Source organism: Taudactylus pleione, unplaced genomic scaffold (genome assembly GCF_031769625.1).
Source record: "Taudactylus pleione unplaced genomic scaffold, aTauple2 ptg000556l, whole genome shotgun sequence".
Lineage (NCBI taxonomy): Eukaryota > Metazoa > Chordata > Amphibia > Anura > Myobatrachidae > Taudactylus > Taudactylus pleione.
The window spans coordinates 5,061,416-5,086,615 of NW_028284958.1; the positions used below are offsets into that span (position 1 = coordinate 5,061,416).

The window sequence follows — 25,200 nt, forward strand, 5'->3', positions numbered from 1 at the left end:
GTTTAGCAGTATATATATCTTCAAAATGGGAAAACATCTGGACTACAGTTTAAATTGTGAGAGATTTTTGAGTCTAAAAAAAAACGTGAGTTTGCATGTTCTCTATTACATTGGCTGAGTTTAAAAAGTGAGAGAGTTTTTACTGCTAAACTCTCACATTTTCTAAACTCTCATCCTATTACATTTGGCCATGTAAGTTAGTAGACCAGGAAGCATTCTCTCTGTATTTGTTGTACAGTTAATCTAAATAAATAATAATCTGATATTTAAATAGGAATGAGAAAAATGCATGTATTAAATGGTTTGATAATAAAACTAAAAATAGAAATACCTGTAATATGTCTTGGGGAAAGAGGGAAATACAAAGCAGAAGTTCCAAATATGTCTCTCCCTGTCCACTAGTGACATAATATTGATTTTTACAGTTCTGAATAGGTTTTACATTGACCACCTCACTGCATTCCCCACTAATACCTCTAACCTCCTGCTGCAGCATGCCACATGTTTACATCTGCAAATAAAATCATATTTTCAAACAAAGTCATAAGGATTATGGGGTCAGTGAGGGTTTGGACAACTTTAGCAAGCCCCAAATAAACCCAAACTCTAAGCTGAAGTGTAACCCTAAAAGATCTATTTATGAAGCAGAGATTACCTGGAAGAGGCATAATGGGCAAAGAAAATGTACATTTTTCAGAAATCACTAACTTTGTTCACTGGGGTTTTGGATGTACCGCTTTGGATATTCAGATAGTCTATGGGGACTATTTATATAGACCAGGCAGGCACTAACAAACAATATGTATCACTGTTTATCTCCGTAAAGGCACAATTTACCAATCCTATTCCCAAGGCTTTTTTCTACATTGGCAACAGAACATGAGTTTGACTTTGCAGGGATCAAGCACAGCCTTTCTGGCTTTGCAGGTCCACCATTACCAGATATTGGGTAACACCATCTAAAACAACTAATAAGCAGCGCTAAATAGTTGAGCATCAGAAACTTTTCATAAATAGAAAGAAAATGAGAGAAGCCCCATCTCCAGTGAAATAATGGGCTTTTCTCACCTGCATAAATAGTTACCTACATTAAGTCAGTGATGGGCAACCTGGCAAATATGGTGCCATCAAACAATCAAATCAATTAAGATTCGGAATAAATTCACACATTACAGTTAAAAAAAAGAAACATCTCAATCTGTAATAGCATATCAGCAGGCATTTTAATATAATATAACAAATCCAACAATTCATTGTGACTTTTGGGTGTCCAAACTTTCTACCAGCACTGGTTGCTTTCAATGTTTAACCAGAAATATGCGCAAACAACTTTGGAATTAAATAACAGAACTTTCCTATATAGTAATCCTCCTTGGCTTGCATGAATATAGACGTAACATTGTAAACAAAGAATATTTGTAGGGTGAAGAAAAACCCATTTTTAGTCCTGTTATATTCAAAAGGTACAGGGAGCATCAGTGCCCACAATACAATACAGAGAGCATCAGTGACCACCATAGTACAAAACCCAAGCCTGAATTCAGTACTAATTCAAACAATAGCTTAGGTGCAGGGGAAACAACGCTGCTAAATTACTGTTATATAACAGGACATATTTTGTTGTAGCCTATAGATCCCATATTTTTCAACACTATTATTGACCCACTTCCATTCTAGGGTCAAAGTCTATCAGTCAGCCCACAAAAAAACATTGAAGTGAATGTTAACAAATAAAGAAATCACTATTTGTGGGTGCTGGATGGGTCGCCAGCTGAGCAGGCAGGGCTGCAAGTAGAATATCACAGTTCTGGGCCAGCAGCCAATCAATCTCTGAGACAATGTTGCTGCACACTGGTCAAGCATATTTTTCTATTATTAATAAAAAATGACCCCTTTAACATTTATCTAGTAACTGCTTTTTAAATGTTTCTTTCTGCCTCAATTCTTTCCCACACCCCTGGCTACCTCCATCTCCTATCCGGATTCTATTCCCCAACCTTAGGAAAATAAGCACTGCTAAGAGTATTTCATCTCTCAATTGAGGAGGAATGCTCACTTTTTATTTAGCAGCAAATTGATGCTCACTTAGAACCTGACTATATTACCCTATGTGTGGTTTATGTTTCTTTCCCTTTTGGAGCAACAAGATATCGGGCTCCAAGGAGGAAGATTCTTAATGTGACAAACATCAACACACTAAGAAGTTTGCTTTGTTCTAGCGCCCATGGATCAAATTTTGGTGATATTGAGCAGTATGTTATAAACTCTTAACTTTGCGTTATATTGCTCTAGTGAAGCGTAATCTGCACATGATCCCGCTTGCTGGTTCCCGCATCGACAGTGGAACTGAAAGCCCAGAATAGGATTTATGGGTCCACGAATTAAAAAAATAAAACACACAAATAAGAAAAGACATTTAAAAAATATTTAAGATCTATTGTCAATTGAAAGAATAATACATAATTTCAATGATTTCTCATTGGCATGTCAGAGAACATTAATAGGAGACACGTATACAAATACCTCCACAATGACTGATGTTAGGCCCTAGCGAATCTCATCGCTGGCAGAGGCTTCCTCTTATATAGGCAATAGGTTTTGTCTAAAAGTGGATAAATATATACACATAGCTCTTTGCTCCTCAGAGAGAAATTGTGTATTTTTCTCAGTCCTATCCACATAACCAATAACAGTTTTACCTGGCTGAAGCATGCTGAACATTGATTTTTCTGGATCATAGAAGAGAAACAATCAATCCTAAACAACTTGACCAGCTAGCACTGTGCAATTTTAATCTTTTCACAGTCAAAGAAAAACAAAACAAAAACAAACCTGTAGTAGGTTTAGGAGACCCATCATGAAACAGGAGGGTAGAAGACAAGAGAAGATATAACTCCTGACAAGCAGAAATGTCTGATGTCGAAGGCATACAGTATGCTGAAAAGCCAATTTATTGCCAACATGAGACATTTCACTTTAGCAGAACTGTTGCAGAGACAAAAATTATACAGTATGTTTAAAATAAGCAATGACGTGTATGGAGAAGTGTGTTGCTGATTGTTACTTGTTCTCTGTTTATATTTTGGTTACTGTATTTTAATGTAATGTTCTGTGCACCTTGTACTGTATATACGGGGCTGCGAACAACTTGTGGCGCCCTATAAATAAAATATAATAATAATTTATCGGCTAAGGTTCTGGCTACAGTCCTGCATACATACCTATGCAATCGTTGGTGCGATCACCTGATATCAGGTAATCAGGCCAAGGATTGTATAGGAGTGTACCCAGCTTACACAATCAGAAATGAATGAACAGGCATATAACACCATAAAAGTACAGAGAAAGGGCTGGTAAAACTTGTCTGCAGTGCACACACATATGTCTACATAAGCTTAATGGAAACCATGTTAAATGTTATGGTGATAGATTGCGCATATAGGGCCTTATAGCCCGATTCAAACCCGGACGCTAAGCCCCGAACGAACGCTATGGCCGAAAATTGCACGTTTGCGCACGCGTCAATACGCGCGAGTTACTCACTGCGCTCGGGAACTGTGCTCTTGTAGTACACAGACTGGACGCTAATTTGAGTGACAGACAGTGCCGTTTGTGGGTGGTAAGAGGGGGAAGGTGCTTGTGAACGGGGGAGTAGATGTGCGAATGCAGGAGTGTCTGAGCGTCTAAACAGTGTTTTAGGGGTGTGCATAATTGGCAAAGAAGCGTCATTGTACACGTCACTTGGTTGTATTTTAGACAGCAGTGATCGCAGTGCTTGTGGTGAGGTAGGGTCTACCTCAAGCGCTGTGTGCAACTCCGATGGCTCTCAATGTTACCGATTAATCACATACTTCCTGGAGATGACGTGTGCCAAGAGAGAAAGGTGGGCGTCTTTATGCTGGCGTGCGTTCGCTCTGCTGTCTGTCTATCTCTAAGGCATAGAGGGCATCCTTCCACCAGACAGTGCGATCGCAGCATTTGCATACCCAGCCCCTTTTGGCTTTGTGAGAGCGCAGCTTAGCATCCGGGTCTGAATCAGCACCTTAGTCCCATGTAATGCGGTAACAATTATGGTTACCTCCAGCGATCAGAATTCCTATGCAAATGTCTGCCCGTATTCTGAAGCATCTATGTGACAGCACTATTCCCATCCCTTTGGCTGCCAGAATCGGAACTATAATATTCCTGAAGATGAGTTCAGGGGCAAACATAGGCAGCAAAATGAGAGGACACAATGACGTACTTTACATGTTTATGTATTGCCACCTTCACTGAGGAAGAGGGTAGATCCATGAAGCTGGTCTGCTCTCTTATGCTGTGTGCAAAGCATATCCTGCAATACTGTAGTACTATACATTACATTATACTGTACAGATGTGTCCTTATACATATTTGGGTCGTACTGACGATGACGTCATTTCGCCTGTCGGAAACTTTCCACCCAATTCAATTGCAATGACTAAGCGAAAAGTCAATGCATTCAGATAGCCGAAACATACAGTGTTTGCCTCTGAATGGAGGCGGAAAAAAGTGCAGTTTTGTGTGCAAAGTTGCAGAAACCCCCATGCAGTGTTAGTACAGTCCCCCAAAGGTAAACTGCATAAAAAAAAAAAAAGTTTAAAAAATCCTTTAGCACACCCCAAAAAAGTACTTTCATTTTGGAGGCGAAAAAGTGCAAATTTGGGGAGCAAACTTTAAAACTAGCGAAATACACTCCAGGGGGGTCCCCAAGTATGCCCCAGATGTTTTTTTCTTTCCAGGTATTTGCGGCAGGTGGATTTTCCATGATTTTTAAAACTTCACTTTAGCAACTTTTAAATATGCTAGCCCCCATTTTCAGGTACCCCAAATTTGCAGGGACTAGTTATTTTGATGAAAAAATACTGCTAAATGCTATTCTTCACCCCATATGCAAATAATCACCTATTGAGACCATTTAAGTACTCCAAATAGTTTCAGCAAGGTTATTTGGGAGGATCCCCCATGTCAGTGCATCTTTTTGGGGGTGTCAGGCTGATTTCCCCAAAAGTGACAGCACTTTGCCCGTTTCAGTTTCGCCTGGTCCAGTTATCGCATCCCTTGGAATTGAATAGGGAGAAAAGTGGCCGCATGAGATGCTTTTCCGAAGCCAAAACCAGTGATGTAGGAGGAAAGTGCAACAGGCGAAAAGTCCGGGACTTTTCGCCGGCAACTGAATATGGCCCTTTGCTGCAGTCGCACTAAAAAGCCCCCTTGACACTCCAGGTCCCATGCGATATTTGTATATCTGAGTGTTACGGAGTCTCTGAATCTGTATACGAATAGCTACAAAGTAGCGGCCGCAGCTTTTTTCATTCCAAGTTCCGCTGTGCTTCATATACAAACTCAGGTGCACAGAGATATTTCTGGCGAAAAAAAAAAAAACCTCAACGCCAGCAGAGTAGCATAGGACCCTGCGGCTTACTCATGCCAGGCAAGTCGCGATGTGTGGCGTATTGAGGCTAGATGTATGAGGACACATCTGTAGGTCTGTTAGACGACCATATTATAGCTTCAAAACAAGTCAGTGGCCTGGGACACAGGACAGGCGTTTCTTGATGATATGAAAAATTTATTTTCCTATCCAAATAAATCTGTCTTGAAAGTAATGGAACAGTAAGTCAGTGGATACATTATAATTTAAAACTCATTTACAGATGTGTTCTCATACACAAATCCTTTTTGCGTCATATGCAGTCAGAAACATAGCGCGACTTAGATGCTTCCATAGGCATGGTATTTGACAAAATCCACAATGCAAAGCTTTGCGGATCTGGCTTGCATGGGCTAACACCATCTCTAAATGGGCTAACACCATCTGCTGCTATGGGGCTGCCCTGCCAGCTAAAGATCTTGCGATCCCTCTCCTGTGGGCTGCAGGACATCCTGAAGTACTTCGCAGCTATTGCCACATTGCATATGCGCAGCTGGAAACCCGCAGAAGATGGGAGATGGTTCATAGATAGGAAGAAGTGATTAACGTCTGTCATCACTTTACTTCTAATCTCCAGGAGCCCGTGTCCACGCAATTTAAATTGATACATTCAAGCAGAAAAAGAATCCTTATTGCCGCAATAATGATTCTTAGTTTACAGGGGCACACTGCATAGTTTAATAAATATAGTGCACGGTCACTTCCAATCACTTTTTTTATTTTTTTTTAGAACGGTCATAGTACTCTGGGAGGAGAAATAAGCAATACAGGTCCATGTGCTACTACATACAGAGTTAATTATTCAAATACCAAATTGCGTGGGATATGCACATCTAGCAGCTATAATTCCCTGTACTGTATTTACAGATGTGACCTCATACACCTAGTGTCAATAAGCCATATGGCGCGATATGCCCGGCACGGTTGAGCTACTCTGAGAGGTGTAGTGTACGGCCTTTTTCTGTACGTTTTGCATCTTGTATGCACCGTAGATGCAGTAAAACACCACTACAGATGCTGGGTTGCAACTTAACAGCACAGGTATTAGATTTAAACACATACAAAGTCGCAGATAAAGCAAAACTGAACTTGGGGTCAGAAAATGCTGCGTCCACTGCATCTGCAGCACTGCGTATACAGATTCACACTCAGATCATACTTGCCGACAATCAGCTCCAGCCTTCCGAGAGGGAGCTGATTGTCGGCTAATAGCGGGGGGCGGGGGCGGCCATGGGGGACGGGGCGGCCATTTTGTGTCACACTGGGGGCGGAGCCGCACGATCGCGTCATTGGGACTCCGCCCCCTCTTCACAATGCCATGATTTTTGGCATTGTGAAGCAGGGGGCGGGGCCACGATGATGCAATTCTGCTCGAATTGCTACACCGGGCCCCCGCTGCGGGTATTTCTGTTTTTTTCGGTGGGAAGGGTCGGAGAGTTCCGGTAGGCTTGCCTGCCTTTCCGGGGGTCCGGGTGCGGCACCCGAAAATCGGGAGGCTCCCGGCCAAATCGGGAGGGTAAGCAAGCCTGACTCATATGTACAAATGATGCACAGCAAATTGATCAGTGTAATCTAGCAAAGTAGTTTTGTCACTTTCAGTTGTTTATTTCTACAAATAAGACGCACACTGTGAGTGAGAAAGATTCTTGTCGCAGCAGAGTCACCCAGGACCTGCCAGGGGTTGTTTGGCGCACTGAAGCTACAGTGTAAGTGGACACATCTGTTTATTCAATTGCATAGATAACCAGAAAGATTCAGGAGTCAGCTGATGATAAACTCCCAACCCCATCAATATGATCCTTGTATACATTGTGTATTTTACACACATATACACACACACACACACACACACACATATATATATATATATATATATACATATATACACACACACACACACACACACATACGTATTATACATACTCGTATTATATATGTCTGGATCAAAATCATTTGGAACCGCATCAAATTTATTTCTCAATTCATTATTACAGGCTTATTGGTACTCCAATCATTCAAAATGATAGATTTACCAAAAAACAAAAATAACCCGGCGCTATTCCTTTTATAAGCTAAAAACATAATATTGTTCACATAAATATAATCACAGCAGCAAAATCACTGTATATATGCTTGTGTACACATATATTTATCTGTGTATCAACCCTAAGGCTGGTGTACAGCTACCACAGATAATGTTTGTTTTTGAGAGATTGCGCTATTTTCATCCACCATAGGGTTTGATATACGAATAAACATCTTATCCCAAAAAAATTTTTTTAAGAAAAGGATTTTTTATTCATATTCCCTTCTCATTTACTGGTAACACACATATATTCAATTAAACAACCGGTTGTTCATATATAAAAAAATAGACAATAAAGATATAGATTAAAAATTAAAGCTGCATACACACACAGCAATTTTGTAAATTAACGATTTTAGTAAACGATTTTCGTTCATTTTTTCAAGGGAAAAATGAACGAAAATAGTTTACTAAAATTGTTAGTTGGGGAGTACACCAGCTAGGGCTGGCGAATCGTACTGCTTGAAGACAGGCAGTGAAAAGTTTCTCACTTCCGAAAAACTGCTGCTTCTACGAAGGTGATAGTTTAGAACAGGAGGCATGATGAATGCGTCCTAAATGGTGTTTGAACTCGCAGCGAGTTCAAACCATAATTGTCACGTGATGATTGTGTTTTGATGAATAGGCCCTGTGCTTTCAGGCATCTGAGAAAAACTATGCATACTGTATTAGAAAAACACCATTTGCAGTGGCAAACGCAGGATTTCTAGAGGGGGGTTTCCAAATGCTTGATTTTAGAGCGAGTGTGGCCAGTCCATGAAGAGGGCAGAATTAGTACTTATCCAGCTTTAATATGTTACATACAAAGTATATTGTGTTGCATAATTCCAGCATATACAGGACCAGCGATCACAGTAAGCCATTAGATGCGGCAGTAGGTTCATCCTGTCTGAGCAGAATGTTTTTTATTTTAGATGCGGGCTCCATTCCTGAGCATTGGAGCAAGTCCGGGAGTCTGGGGGAGCAGCAGAAGAACTTAGCACTGCCGTGGGCATATATGTACATATCGGGTTTTCTTATGTATTGGATAGTGTATTATACAGTGTTAATTATTAACCTGCTTGATGGTCTAGGGCAGTGCACCCCTAACAGTGCATGTTTTCCACATCTCCTAGTTAGTGCACAAGTTATTTATTACTGTCTGACAAACTTTAAAAGTTCCACAGTTGGTGCTAATCATTTCATTTGTGATACTGAGAAGAACATGCAGCACTAGTAACATTCTATTATATTACTATTTCTATTGTGGTCTTAGTGTGTGCTGGGGAGGGGGTTTCCAGGCAGACTGAAACCCCCCCTGTGTTTGCCTCTGATTTTAAACATTATTAAAAAAAAAAATAACCATAGTGGTTAAAAAAAGTCTTACCTTGTTCTTGGTTTGTCAGTACTCTCTCTTTCTGCCTCTATCAGTGCCTCCACCTGGGGAACCAGAGTAGCATTGTAAAGGGATTTCGATCGCAGAATTAAAAGTCCCAGGCAGAATTTTGCTCCCATTTCCTCTAGTTCCTGTGTTCCAACTTGCAAACCCTGTGAAAGGTGCAGATGATATGCAAATGAATAGACCACAATCAATCTTCAAGATAAACTAGTATTAGAATGTGTGCACATGAATTTAACTGAATTCCATGAAACCATTAATAACTTCTACACTTGCATCTAAATGATTCTGCAACAGTTTGCAGATGATGAGCCAGTACAATGTATGAGGTATACAGATAAACTCTTTGGTGACTTCAACTGGTTTTGTTTTTTATTAAAGAAACTCACTAAGAAAAACCAATACAAAACACCTGACCTGCTTATTACAAAAATATAAATGGCCAGAGCAGCTGCTACAATACAACGCCAAGAACATGACCACTATAGAGGGTAAAATAAGTATACTGACCTCAGTGAAGAGATTATATTTTATTAAGTGTTGTAAAACAGACACACTAATATAAAATCTCAATTTCCTTTCTTTCCATTTAGTATGAAGTAACCTCATCAGTGGCATTGCCATCTTTTAATATAAGTTGGAGCGAAGATGGAAAAGTAAATGCCCAAGGCCCAGGTGTTTAGGTGGTGTGGCATGTGCCATAGCGCAGTGCACTGCAGGGCAGGGGGCGCTGTTTGGGCCATTTAATTTTCTGTTTATAATAATTCTCATTTGTAGCCCTCTCAATTTATTCTGGCATCTCCTGACTGCCCCCATCTCATCCCTGGCCGTCTCCACCTCCATCTGGACCCCTCCACAAGCACCTCCAGTGACATCCTCCTTCATTTAACACATGCATTTCAAAATACTGTCATATCCAAGACTCAAACCCATCACCTCTGCATAATTATTGTATTATCACTGCTGCCATTGGATTCACACTGTATTTGGCAGTGACATCTGGATAACAGTGGTACAAAGGGATCGGTACCCCTTCAGCATTGTATGGGATTAGTCATGCCGCTTCCCCATGAGGCCCCACCCCTTTTTCAGATGGACATAAGATGCACCTATTTGAAAAATGAAGGAGGGAGGGGGATTTGGGGGGAGCCAGTGCTCTTTCTGGCCCAAGGAACCAAAAACGTCTAGTTACGGTTCTACAGTAAACAGACCATCACAGTGACCACCATCCAGTGCACAAAGCATTACCGAGGCGAAGCAGGAAGCACTACCGATGAGATGTATGAAAATATCATCGGCCGGAGAGGGGGAGCGTAAACTCCCCCCTCCGGTGCTACCTGCTATAGACCGCAGCGCATCAGCCTAGTGGTAATGCGATGTGTCTCAGTCCTGGCCGGCTCCACTGAGCATGCACGGGATCTCGCAAGTATCGAGAGATCCCCGTGTTCAGCCTGGAGCCGGCAGCTGCAACAGTAGGGAAAGTGCTATCCTTGCTGTGCGGATAGGGCAGGGCCAGGCTGTAGCCGTCGATAGATACAGCCGGCCAAACGGTCAGGCAATGTGACCGTTCATACCTTGCCCAGGCTATAGGTGCTGCTATCTTGTAGATAGTAGCGCTGATAATGACAGGGGTGCATCGCGCCCCTGTCATTTACCGCCATACTCCCGATCATACATCGGGTAGAAGCAGTATCTGCGCACATAACGTGTGCTGATACCACTTCAGGGCTTCTTACATCTCCCCCAATGACTCAAAATATTATCAGTGTGTTACATTATTTGTTCTATTTATATTACATGTAATATTTAAACCTTTCCCATTCAACATCTTACATGTCATCAGACAAGAGACCACTACTATGTCCCAAGGCTGCTCTAGAGCTGGCTGTGGATATTAATATTGTAAAACGCGGGATAAAGGAGGTAGTTGAGTGAGTATATACAAAGATAAGGTTGGAAGGTTGCCTTAAGAAATAAGGTATGTGTAAGGAGTATAAGGAAAACAGGCGAGAGATCCGTAAATGGTGAGATACAGTGAGGGGGTTAGTTCATACACAAGGAAATACATAGGTTGAGAAACCATCTTTTAAACCGAGGAGAAGTACACAGAAAAACACATGTAGGGGAAGGCGGGGCTAGTTGGTACAAAAGCACAGAAATTCAAATATCGCAAAAATCTTTAATTACAACCAAACAAATTTACAAACAGTATTCTTTCTTCTATTTATATTGGGTGTAAGTTACATCCAATAATTATTCTTAATAATGAAAAATATGTTTTTCAGAACAAAAATAACCTGCCCCTGGTGGGGGTAAGTTGTTATGGGGTTGGGGCAAGATCTTAATAAAAAAAAATTGAAAACCTTTGTACATTTATCACAAAATCACATATACTGTGGCATATACGGTGTTTGGTATATAGTCCGATAAGAATGACAGACATCACTTACACAAGCAATATGAGCCCACTCTTTACATGCAATACACTGGACCCACTCTTGGCCAGGTTTCGACAGATTGTAACTCTTAGCACACATTATACAGAAACACTCGTCTTCAGAACTCAGTTTCTTTGTAACAACTTGCCTCCGATATTGTTAAACAAACTTGCCCTAAGTGACGTCAGATAACCACGAAGGCCATAGTTTGTTATAATCGTGAATTGAAGCACGGAAATCAATGATAACAAATACACTAATGGTCTGTGATACCTTTGACAGTCCAGCCAAAATAAGACTTCAAATCTAGGTGAAATATATTACTTTGGAACATGGTACTTATTTCATAAATATGTCTGCATTACAGTCAGTGCTCAGCAAAACAAAGCTAACATATTCAAACTTGTTCCCAGTCGACGGCGGCGTGACATGGGCGTGGTTTTAGATTGATTGTAACAATTTGCCTATGTAACAGCTAGCCCCGCCTTCCCCTACATAGCATTAGATTGTAGAATTTAATTTGCCCTTTTTAAAGAATTGGATGTGGCACCTCTAAGTGTCACAGTAACTGAGGTAAGTTACCTTTAGTTCAGTAGTAGGAAAGACAGCAGACAGAGGGATCCTGAGCACAGGGAACTGCTCTCGGGCATGGCAGAAGGGGTGAATATTACAAAACTACAATGCCACCTGTGAAGGGGAGGGTTCCCAGCCTGCATTGTGCACCCTCCCCTTTTGTGTAGAGAAAAAGGGAAGAGCAAACAAACTGGGGATCCTCCTGTTGAACTGCGTACCAGCGATGCATTCATGTGCGCTCAATGAGGCTTTGGCTATGTGGGAGGGCCCTGGTAATCCAGCACTGGCCGATACTCATCTGATAGGTACATCTAACATTTCTTCAGCAGCAGAAATGGTCAAACCCACTGCACCCTCCGAGCTACATCACTGGCCATGGTACATCAAAGTAAATTTTGGGCAAAACCCACAATATTGCAGGTTATCTAGCAGCAACTGTTGCCAGCACTAATTACATCTTTCACAATATATGCAGGAAATAACTGCGCTGCCGTGTCTTATTGGGGTAGCAAAATAAAGTTTTTCAGCCCTTAAAATATTTATTCAAAACCAATAAAATACATAAAAGTTAAAACATTTTTATTGTTCATGTTTACATTATCTGTTACCGATTTTATTGTTCATGTCTAGATTATGTCTTACTGTATTGTGGGGCACACCATGGCCCTTTTACTGCTGCTGCAGCTGTGTCGTTAACTCTCTGCTATATCTGGCGCTGACAGGGCTGCCATCTGGGGGGGAGGGGGGGGACTGCAGACTCTGGAGTCCCGGGCCCAGACAGTGGCAGAACGGGAAGGGACCAGCGCCTGCTCCTACCCACGATGCACAGCCCGCACTACGCCCCCACCCTTCCCATGGGCCGTTTTCCCTCTTTAATCAATTACCACAATGGGGGCAGAGCACAATGGGGCCTAATGATGTGTCCAATTAAAAGCAGGTCGTGTCACCGACATCTGCTGCTACTACTATATATTACATAATGGCACATAGCTCTTAAATGTGAATTACTTTAGGACTTGTAAACCATGCAGATGAATGGACCTTCTTATACCCACCTTACCCTAGGAAGTAACATTACTTGCTTTGTGGGCTGTTATATTTTTCATATAGATACATACAGATGTGTCCTCACTCGTCTTTGCTGCAGTCGCACCAAACAGTCCCTCTCAGTGCGCCTTGTCCCGTCAGACTCTGCTAGCATTGGGCATCTTTTTGTCTCTCTCTTGCCCAGAAGGTTTATAAAATTGATGCGGCTAGGATGCAGGAGACTGCGCTGATTAATTTGATACAGTATGCAACACTTGTATATCTTCGACAGAGTCTCTCAACAGCATGCAAAGTGCTACGATGCAGCAGCTGCAGTTTTTCTCCACGTCAAGTTCCATTTACAGGCTCAGTTTCAGACAGATATACTGTACAAGTGTTACATATCTAATTAATCAGTACAGTCGCTAGCAAAGTTACACGGGACCTGGCAGCTCACTCATACCAGGCATACCACGCTGCACGGCATATTGAGGCTAGATGTGTGAGGACACATCTGTGTGCAGCTGAAAGATATTTAATAACAGTAACATTATACATTGTATATGTAACAGTAACATTATACTTTGTAAATACCAAAAACTTACAAGGACGAATCATAATAGAATTGACATTAAGGGTTAATCATAGTCAGGCTGAACTATCAAATTAGGGATATTTGGCTACGAATGTTTTAGCATTTGCTGAATTACAGCTGCCAGAATTTTCTATTAGTCAGCATAATCATATTGTATGACCTGTAGTCAGGGAAGGACTGGGAGTGGCGTGGCTCCATCTCACGGGGTGTGCTGCGAGTCACGTGGGCCTGGCCTCACGGAACACTCCCGTCTGTCAGTATCCAGGCTGAGCAGAGCGCCAGGAGATGGAGCTACTCGGCCAGGGTTTAACACCAGACCAGCCCATCTGGCATCTGCTAGAAGTGCCAGATGGGCAGTCCGGCCCTGCCTATAGTGTATCTCAGCAACATTATAGCATTAAGTACTTCAGTTCCCTTATACTGGAGCAAACATAAGCAAGGCAGAGCAAACCACGCATGTTCCATTCTCACAGTAAGTGCACAGAAAACATGCGCAATAAATATTCTCTAACCTTTATGAAAATGGTTCTCTAAAGTAGTTAGTCAAATCTACAGAAAAAAAAAAGTTTGTGACATGAAACTCTAACATTTGCAAGTTTGAAAGACAATAAAACCTTTAAAATACATGTAATATTCACAGCCTGAGGGGCTGATTCAGAGATGGATGGTAATGCATACGCACCTGCATACTCACAGATCGCAGTTGCTAAAATACGTTAATGCCATCCAAAGCACAGCCGGACATACTGTAGGGACGCCCACTTCTGCCGTCTCATATCCATACAGCGACGTGCAACAGCATAAACATCGGTACCATCTATGCACAGCAGACAGCCATGCTTCATTTGCCGCAAACCTGACCAGCCGCAGGCTCGCCAGCTCTTCTTACACGCAGTGCACCCTCTTGCTGCTAAAGCGATCACAATGCCTAATTTATACACGCCCATGAAACTGCTTTCAAACGGTCAGACACACCTGTATTTTTCTTACCACCCCCAAATGCTGACTGTCACTCACTTTGCGAGTGGGTACTCTGTGCGTGCGTAATAGTAATGCATGTGCACAGTACGGCGTAAGAGGCCATTGTGTCCATCTCTGAATCAGACCCCGAGTCCCCAGTGTATGTAACACATTCATCAAATGTGCTCAATGTGCAATTTTTGTTTTAATAAAATTGGCAAACTTTTTTTTTCTAAATAATGAATGACCCCACAAACAAGTCCATCGAACATCCTTGGTGCAATCACATTTGAATATGAAGTAACAGTTTGATCATCTCCACACATCAATCCAGCATGACCAGATATGTGACAATGTTTTTCCTAGCAGTAGTAAAGCTAGATTTCCATTTAATGTCTATGTCCCTGAGTCACATTATCTGCACCCCCTTGATACCGCTGTGCTCAGTTCATAGTTAAAAGTTTTCAATTGGAAAACGATAAATGCTTCTTCTTGTGTATAGCATTACCACTTCTTCCCTTTAACCAAAGGCCCGAGCATAAAAGGCCTTTCTACAAATTCAGGCCTGAGCATTATATAGGAATCAAAGAGTCTAGTGGTACAACAATGCCTTGATACCAACTGTTGCAGACAATTTGTCCACAGCTGGAGCACCACTCGATGGTTGATTTTTGAGTATGCAGAATAAATACAGAATAATCCTCACTTTAAAAGCCAGATGCAAATTTCCTGCGGGTAGATTATATTACAATGAGATGAAAGCAAGCCTAATTGAAGGTCTCATCAAACAGTAGGTTGCACTCTTGTACAATAGCATGTGCTGACACAAGTGTGGGTGTGCTGAATGACATGAGCGAGGGGAATATCAGAATAACGGACAATATTCATTTCTTTATGGTAATGATCTCCCCTTTCAATAATATTAAGATTTTTTTGCATACAACAGCATTGCTGAGATAAGCTCTTTCTAGGCACTTTACAGGAGGATTTAGTGTCTGCTTAGCTGGGATATACAAGTGAAAGCCTTTCTAATGGCCTTGTCAGTTGGTATCTACATCTTACTGTCCCACAGATGTCACACACAATTCATGTAGGCACTCAAGGTGAATTTACAGCAAAGGCAGCAGTATTTACAGAAAAAATTAATGCAAATGAAAATAATGATTTGCAAATCATGTCATTTTAAATGTTAACTTAAAAAGGCTGGTTTCCAGCCTGCTAAAAATGTGCACAAGTGCAATTAATCATTTACCCATTGCGTTCCAAACTGCACACCCCATTCCGAGAGTGGGCAACAAATGGGTGAAGCACATTTGTGGTTTTGTATATGGGAAGGGAGTAAGGTGAAAACAGTAAAAATGTAACATCACGTACTACCTACTTCCAACTCAAGGACCACTGTGCTTCATTATACTTCTACTGCTTTATTACAGCTCAGTTTTCATGTACTGTGTTAAATCATGAGACAGAAGAATTTAGGACTGCTGTTTTTTTTAGTTACTGTAATACTTTTTTTAAATAGTGTTAAGTCTTATTTTTGTCAACAGAGGAAATAATAGACAGGGAATGGAAAATAAAAGGGAGGGAATGAGTTGGGGCAAGCATGCCATACATGGCCCCAATTAGTAATTTGTATACAGTATCATAGCAGCATAAAGCCAAAGGTCATTTTAGTACAGTTTGTCATACATATAACATTTCACACAAAAAATACACTTTAGATTAACTGTGAGCTTAAGAAGCTTTTCGCTAGATGTGAAATAAAAGAATAGGGTGTAATGGGAAGGAAGTTGCAAAGGAGCTGTTAATATGGGTTCATGGGAGGATGATATGAGAGACCCATTTTGGCAATGCAAGGGATTATATTATACTATAAATAATGTAGTATGAAAGGCCCCATGATTTCCAGAATGTGGAAGAAGAGCACAGAATGGGAAAGGAGAAATAATTTGCCGGTTATTGAATGAATAAGGTTTTATATCTCTAAACCCAGGGGTGGGGAACTTTTTTCTCCACCCCTGGGGGGGGGGTCACGCCTCCTCCATGTGGTATCACACAGGGGCGGGGGCACAATCGCCGGTGATTACAGCAAAGACTGGACCATCCTGAGGAGCAGCCATGTGACTGTCTGAAGCGTCCTAAGGATGCTCCAGGCGGCACTGCTGCATAGATTCTGGCTGCAGGGTGCTCCGAGGGCAAAACCAAATAATTTCGGGGGCCTGAGGTTCCCCATCCCTGCTCTAACCAATAACTCAATCTTCCACCATATACTGTACAGTATGGGACAGGGTGTCTGTTTGCAATTGTCGCAAACTCATGGATGGATAGTAGATGCTAGGCCGTACTCCGGGATTGAAGAGACCCAGTAGTAAGGCGTGGAGTCTAACGTGCCAGTGGTATTCACCGGAGACCCCGCAAGCAGGTTTAAACTTAGCTGTGTAAAACACAGATCGCGGCCCTCAGACTTGGTTCCCTAGTACAGGTGCTGGTATACTCTGGATTGGAGCGGAGTATGATGAAGGCAGACGTAGTCGACAAGCTGGGTCAGAACCAAATGGACAAGACAGTACCAGGGATTAGACAATATCAGGTCAGGAACGAAGCCAAGGTCAGTAACAAGCTGCAGAAACCAGAATGAAATAAGACGCTGGAGTAAGGTATTGGTGCCTATACTCTGGCATCTATCTAGTGCCCAGAGCAGTAGCGGATTTACCACTATTCAACTAAAGTGGCCTCTTAGGGCTCGGCGGAAGCCAGGGGCCCACCAACTGCGAATAATGGTGGACCGCAAGCTCCACCAAAAATGCCCGAGCATGGGCTAGCTGAATACTCCCGACAGGCTGTCAGTGATTAGACAGCTGCCAGATGCTGGCTCCAGCGTTCGCCTGCTCCGTCTACTAAATTTTGTGCATGAGACATGAGGGGCAGGGGATGAGGGCGTGCGGCTGCATACACTGAAGTACAGTGACGGGGGGGGGGGGGGAACAGGACCCCACAATCCACAACCCCTGCACTTTGAACACTGCAAAAAGCACTTTGATCTTCACATATGTAGTGCTCTGCAGGAGCCTGTGTTCTGTGTGGGAAGGGCTGCCAGTGCGTACTACCCACACATTACACTTACAGCCCTGCCATCAGTAATCAAGACAGTGCTCCCGGTCCCTCTAATTTTGCTTACTGCCTGCCTGTCAGTCCAGGTACACCGTGGACAGAAGGTGCTCGGAGGGAATGGGGAGGGCAGTCAGGGCCACGTGCTGCATTGCATGTAGCATTAGTGAATCAGCACGTGACGCTGCTATACATACAATAATATATACAGGTCAGGCTGCACTGTGACTGTGTGTACTATGCCCAGCCTGTGTCCTCACCTCCTACATTGCTCGCACGGCTCCCATTCAATCCATTCCGTCAATAAGGAACAGGATGGAGGGAGGTCTAAAAAGTGCTGCTAGACGGTGGTGCCCCCCCATCCATGCACCGCAAAGTTGTCACTTTGAGGTCTGCAGATGGTCGTAAAATGATGGGGGTATCCATGCGCAGGAAAGTATGCAGATGATTGTTTAATCAACAGTAAGTAATCATTATCTAGTGTAAATATCCAACAGATATTTTAGTATCTCTTAAATCTACTTCAATATGCATGCAAATTTGTTCAAAATGTTTTTGTAACTGGTATTTGTGAACTGTAGTTGTTTTGCCAGTTAAGAGGGCCTGATTCAGAGATGGACAGAATTGCACAACCCTACACAAGCAGCGGTGCAATTCAGTCAATCTAAAATGCAAATGTAGAAGAAGGTGTCACACACTTCCTTGGTGCATCTGCGTGATCCCAGTGCTGCGACCGAGGTCGCAGCCTTTGATATAATCGGAACAAACGTGACCATCGGTTGCGGATGTTGTCCCTTTGGCCAGGCTGTAGTAACTGAAGCTTACTGCATCCTGACCAGGTCCAGGCAGCTTGTGAGCTGGGAGGAAGAGCTGGCCAAATATATTATACCCTTTTTACACCAGAGCAAAACCTGGGTTATTGCTGGGTCTACCCAGGTCACAGCTCAGTATAAAAGGGTCCCTGGAAAATAACCCAGGTCAAGTGACATTGCAATCCAACCCAGGTAGCTACCAGGGTTAGACCCAGGATGGACCTGGGTAATGGTGCAGTGTAAACGGCACAACCTGGGTTGTGCGACCTGGGTCATGCCTAAAATGAGTTGATTGGTGATTGTGGAGCAGTCACCTCCTACTTTTTATGACCTCACAAGTTTAGCAGGGCAGACCCAGGGTCAGTGTGAACGGAGCTGACCTGAGAATAACCCATATCGATGGTGCTGTATAAATGGTGTCTGGCCTGGGTTGGAACCAGGTCTGAAAACACAGGTCGGACCCGGGTTTTTGGTGGAAAAGAGGTATTACTTAGGAGCAGGGACTGGGTAGATACTGCTTTTTCACATGCATTTTCCACCTGGTTCATGGAAGGCTAACAGCCTGAGGAATTCTGCATTTGACCAGTACTGACTACCCCGATCACTCGATTAAAGCTGATTGGGGGGCTGCTGTATAAGTTGTCTTCTCTATAAGCACCAACTTGGCCTGTGTTCCTTACCCAATTGAAATTTTCTAGGATGTTACATGGAGAATACATCTAGAACAGTATTTACTAGAGATAGTTTCTAAAATGCACATATAGACACACACACAAATAAATCAGGAACAAAAATATAGTACTATGGGTTGTTTAGGGAAGGGGAGGGGGCAAATTGGTGTCTTGCTTAGGGCCCCATGAGATCTAAATCTGCGTCTGGCCTAGAGACTCTTATAGGGAGGAGTTAAAATCTTAAATACCCATAATAAACTGTACTTGATCTGGGTGTACCAGGGAGGTGACTACTGAAGCCAGTCTGGAATCCATTATCTTGGCTAATAATTTAAGTAAAATATTTAATAATGATTTCTGCCTATTACTGACAAGGATGGGTCATCATCTTCCTGTGAAATCACAACAGCGCAGCCTTGGTGGTGTTCTCAGAACTTACTATAGGTGTATTTCTTGCTGATTTTGTGTCATAAGTCTCTGGCTGTGCAGGCTTCCAGCTCAGCAATTTGTTGCTTATGCAATACTCACACAACTTACAACATTGCCTTATGTGCCTCCCATCTGATAGCATTTTTTGCGATTCTGGGATATTTTATTTTTGAAAATCAATGAATGGTTGTTTTATCTTTACTTTCTTTTTCATGTATCATTTAAATGTCACTGACCTCTAGGGGGCAAAAAGGAATCTACTTCCATCTCTATGAGGTTTTCCAAGTAGTCACAATGCCAGGGAGATCTCAAGGGCCTAAAGGGAGTTAGTAATACCTTGGTCAATGAAAATCTTGTCTATGCACAACAATAATTAGTGGGGAATGTGATAATGTGACTGGGATCTTGCTAGAAGATAGAGCACCTGTCACAAGTCATAAAAATTATAAGGCTTAAGGAGGCTGATCAGCTTGTGGCCTGATAGTTTGATGAGCTCAGATGTATTCATATTACACTGTAGAATTCTATTAAACTCACCCACTATGAAAAGTGGACACAACAAAATGTCAAGAAAAACAGGGTAAGAAATGCACCCAGTAAAAAAATTCAAAGCATTGATGCAGGCTATTGTTATTGGATATCTATTTATGTTGACAACAAACTCTGCATATCTTCCCTTTATGTCTGTAGAGTAGGAAACTGCTGTTATTTGAGTGGGATTGTGCAGTAGGGTTGCTCTCCCTTTCGGCTTAAGGTCAGATGATGTGTAGCATACTTATTGGAAAAAGGGGAAGGGAAGAAAACTTTTCGTTGGGGGCACAAACATATCAATCTGTTAAAAAAACAATATTGTAATGATGTAGTATGTAACTAGTATAAAACTAGTTAACAAACCACCACATACAGTATAGACAAAAATCACAAAACATATATGAAAAATACAGTATCACACTGGATAATGAAATATCTGGATAAACCTCACATATCTTAGTCAAATTCTTTCAGATAATCCAATAAGATCCAGAGGATATAAACTCAGTGTGATTCACCGTCATGTTCATTGAGGACGAAAAAATATATAGATCGTGTGAAGTAAATTACATTTGGGGAAAGAAAGCAGACCTATTTCATGTGGTGGTATATATGTCAGGGAATAGGAAAAAGAAAGTATGGTTTAAAAGAACTGCTCAGTCCGAAGAGTAAGATACTGCTGTTAATTCATGTGCTGTAAAGCATGAAATGATTTTAATGTGTTCCCCTCCTCAGTGGCAGTTATTACAGTGAGAAGAATTAGATAAGTAGTAGCTGTCACGAGTTTTGGATAGCCAATAAGATTCATTTTTTAAATCCGAACAGAACAGAGTAGAACCGAATCCGCTCACCCCTAATATATATATATAATTGTGTAAATCACACCTAGTTTCTCAAGATATATTGTTCAGTAATAAGAAACAAGGGAAAGTCCAAATAAATGCCCTATTGGTAACAGGAATGACTTAATTGATGGTATAGCAGAATATTTCATATTATCTCAGCAGACACACTGACAAAAATTTGCAGCGCTACAGTAATGCATCCTGCGTATCATCTCACAGGTAAACAACATGTAGGTTATGTCAAAATATTTCAGTCAATGGTGTTGCTAATAATCAGCTGAGATGACCCTGTACGTCTATGTAAATGAAAAAAACTGTAAAGTACACAGTATTCCTAATCCAAGCATGCAATTGTGAGAGGAACTGACTCCCATGTTAATGTTGTTGCATGCCTGCGGCAACTAACAGCGAGCCAGTAAGGTGAAACAATATCGAAGATGAGGTTGGCGCTTCGTGATCCCTGCTGTGCGCACAGCGGGTTTCCCACTTACCAGGTGATTCTCACTCCCTACACAGCAACATCAGGTAACGCTTCATTTTCTTCTCCATGTGCAGCCGCTGTTATTTGCCGCAGGCATGCAGTAACATTAACGTGGGAGTCAGTTCCTCTCACAATTGCATGTTTGGGTTAGGAATACACAAAGATTTCTGTTCAACCATCCAACTAGTTGATTGGTTGGAATGAAAATCTGGTAAGGTATGACAGCAAATGACAATCAGTAATTTGCTCCCAAACGCTGGAAAATGGACAAAAACCGTTTGAACAAATGGTTTAGATCAAACATTAAACAAACTTGTCTGAATTACCATTTTCATCTGTTTTCTTACATTTAGGAGCAAATTGCTGATCATCAGTTACTCCCATACTTTACCAGATTTTCATTCCAACCAATCAACTAGTTGGATGGTTGGACAGAAAATCTTTAGGTGTGTAACCATTTAAGATATGTGAGGATTATCGAAATATTTAATTATCCAGTGTGATATTTTTCATATATATGTTTTGTGATTTGTCTATATGTGGTTTTTTGTCTAAGTGCTTTATACTGGTTACATACTACACTAAAATATATTTTTTTAACAGAATGAATTAAGTTTGTGCCCTCAACGAAGAGAGTTTTCTTCCCTTTCCCTTTTTCTATATTGTAATCTAACTCTAGGGAAGCAGTGCCAACTTTATTTGTTGATGGCATATATGCAATTCATTTTCTCATTTTTGATGTGATACTTATGATCCTTTGCCATATAACCTGAGATTTTGGCTATACATATGTCAATTTAAAAGCCTGTGCAGAGACACTCTCCTTGTATCGACTACTAGTTTACATATTGTAAAGCCTTCTTTGTGTTGGCTGAGGAGCACTCTGGTGCTGCATTCATTCATGCTGTAGACAGGTGACTGAGCTGGCGGTCTCCAGGACCTGCTGGATTTCAGCAGGAGGTCCAACCTCTGACATGTGCTACTGCTCACGTTTGGCATCACCGCAAGTCTAACTACTGCTATAGTGAAGGGGCACAGTGGTAACATCTGCCTGTGTTTTTACCACCCAGGCACATGGTGCACTACGACATGGAGTAAAAGGATCTGAGTACAGGAATCAGCATGAATTTTTATTATGCTGGCAGTTGCAGAAAACTATGCTACAAGGAAATTTCCCATGGAGATGCAGTTGAAGAAGTTATGGAAAGTTACTAGCATTCCTGGTGATAAACCAAACTCTGAAGAAGTAGATAGAGCTATGGGCACAATTGGTCTAGGAGTGCAATCACATGTTTGTTCCATTATCCATGGATAAGCAACAGCACACAATATGTGGGTGACTTTGCAAATGGCTTATAAAGATAAAAGCCATTTGAGGGCTTATAAAGATAAAGGGCTAATGAGAAGAATTAATTTAAAGAGCACATTATATGCAACATAGCTTAGTGCATGCAAGAACAAGGATGGATACATAGACAGAATATTATCCATCTCTCAGCAATTGACTGAGGAATCATAATAGATGAGGAGGTTGCAATGATGATGCTGCAAAATTTTACACATGAATATGACTTCTTTGTATAAGCATTAGCCTCAAAGTACTATGAGGCTTACCACAGAGACTGTACATGCCTGCAGCTTCAAGAGCACATACTTAAATAAATGAATGCTGAAATTTCTGTTCTAATGTCTAAAAGTTCAAAGCACAAAAACCCTAAGTACAGATATTTCAAATGTCACAAATACATACATAAGGCCTCAGAATGCAGTTCAAATGCAACAAGTAGCACCTTATCACTTAAATGTGTCAGCGGGAATGAGTTAGCCTTAAATGTAGAAGATAGTCACCGTAAGGACTGTTGGTACACGGTCTCAGGAGTCACATGGCATTACTACTGTAATGAAAGTTTATTCAAATCATTAAAGCCATGTGAATCAATTCAAATCAGAGGTCAAAACAATTAGTCTATGCAAGGGAAGGAAATAGTCATAGACATTGTACCTAACCTAGGAACTGCTCTTATTGCCTTGTGTTCTTGAGAGGAAATAGATAGTCCAGTTTGCAAAGGGTTGGTGCATTGTGTACAACCAAAGAGGGACTGTAATTGCTGCAGCAACCCAGTACCAAGAACTATATACCCTAGACACAGTGAAGTGTTGTGCACTGGTAGCTGCTGAATCTAACCATCACTGAGCTGTGGCACAGAAGGTAAGGACACCTAGACTATCACAATGTACAGAAACCTCAAAATGGTATGGCAACTGGGATGTCAATGGACAGTCCTGTAAGACCAGCATGTAAAAGCTGTGTGAAGGGCAAGCAAATGTTGCAACTTTCCTAAGTTTGCTTCCAGAGCACAAATGCTGTTGGAGTTAGTGCATACTGATGTGTGGACCAATGGAGGTAGAGATCAATTACTGGGAAATTTTACTACATGACACTCATCGATTATGCTACAAGGATGGGATACTGTAGGTTTATTTCCCAAGAAACAAAACAAAGTAACAAGTAAGTTCAAAGTGTACAAGAATCTAGTAGAAAACCTAACAGGTCTGAAACTGACAGTACTAAGATAAGACAATGGCGGAGAATATGAGAATAAAGATCTAGCTGTCTATCATAAAGAAAATGGCATACATCATTAGCTAACTGTATTGCATATACACTGGAACAGAATGGCATTAGTGAAGCATCAAATAGGACAATAATTAAATGAACTTGAGCTATGTTGAATGATTCAAGTCTTGACAAAAGATTTAGAGCCAAAGCAGGACACGGCTGTTTACATTAAAAATCAATCACCTACAGTAGCAGTTAAAGACAAGACACCTTTGGAGGCGTGGACTGGTAAAAAACAATCACCCTTCACCCACTTGTATTTGGAAGTACAGCTTATTTTCACTTACCTAAAGAAAGAAAGGCACACACTTAATTCTAAATCTATCAAGTGCATCATGCTAGCATACTGTAAATAGAGCAAAGGTTACGGGACTCTAACACAGAAAGTACATACCATCATGGGATGTTGTGTTTCATGAGACTACTTCAGCTAAGTTCAACCACAGTATCATTCAGCCACAAAGACTTGTGCTGCTAGATGTGCCTGCTGCTTAAAGTGTGTCAGAAAGTTAGATAACAAATGTAAAATAACCATTTGAGGAACATTAGTTCCATGAGGAGCAACAAGGAGAAAACTCCAAGAAAGTATAGTGAGAGGTTTGCTGGACTTGTTTGCTGTGTAACTCAAACAATTCGTGGTCCTAACCCAAACAGTGACTGGCAAGAATTAAGGTCTACCATAAGTCCTGAAAATTCAAAACAAGCATCCAAGAAGTTAAAAGGAATACTTGCAGTTCCTTTTTTTATTGTTGGAACTGAGCATTACTGCTAAATACCACTTTATCAAGGAGCTGTTGGTGGATGCTGTAGTTAGAGCAGTGGCTCTCAAACTCGATCCTCAGGTCCCCACACAGTTCACTTTGTCCAGGTCACCTAGGTGTATTTATTACTCACTGACATTTTTAAAGATCCACAGGTGGTGATAATTATTTCACTTGTGATTCTGTGAGGAGACCTGGAAAACATGCACTGTTTGGGGTCCCGAGGACAGAGTTTAAGAACCTGTGAGTTACAGTAGAGTATCTTTCATATCCAGTGAAAACAATATTGCTGAAATGTTGACCCCAAGTCTGATTTTCCCATGTTCAGTATGTTTTTTTGCAGGAATGTAGACTGGAACATATTTGAATTGTCCTAGTTTTGCTGCTGAATAATGTTATGTTTGCATAGCCCTCTAAGCTTCTCATTACAGGTG

At 41.4% G+C, this 25,200-nt stretch overlaps 1 protein-coding gene across 1 annotated transcript in view; it reads right to left on the reverse strand.

Annotated features, from left to right (window-relative positions):
* Positions 1-25,200, reverse strand: part of AGBL1 (AGBL carboxypeptidase 1) — a 676,305-nt gene that overhangs the window by 233,761 nt on the left and 417,344 nt on the right. The window contains exon 22 of the mRNA XM_088452839.1: positions 8,905-9,065. Within this exon, the coding sequence (XP_088308965.1) occupies positions 8,905-9,065 (161 nt within the window). The remainder of the gene's footprint in view (positions 1-8,904; positions 9,066-25,200) is intronic.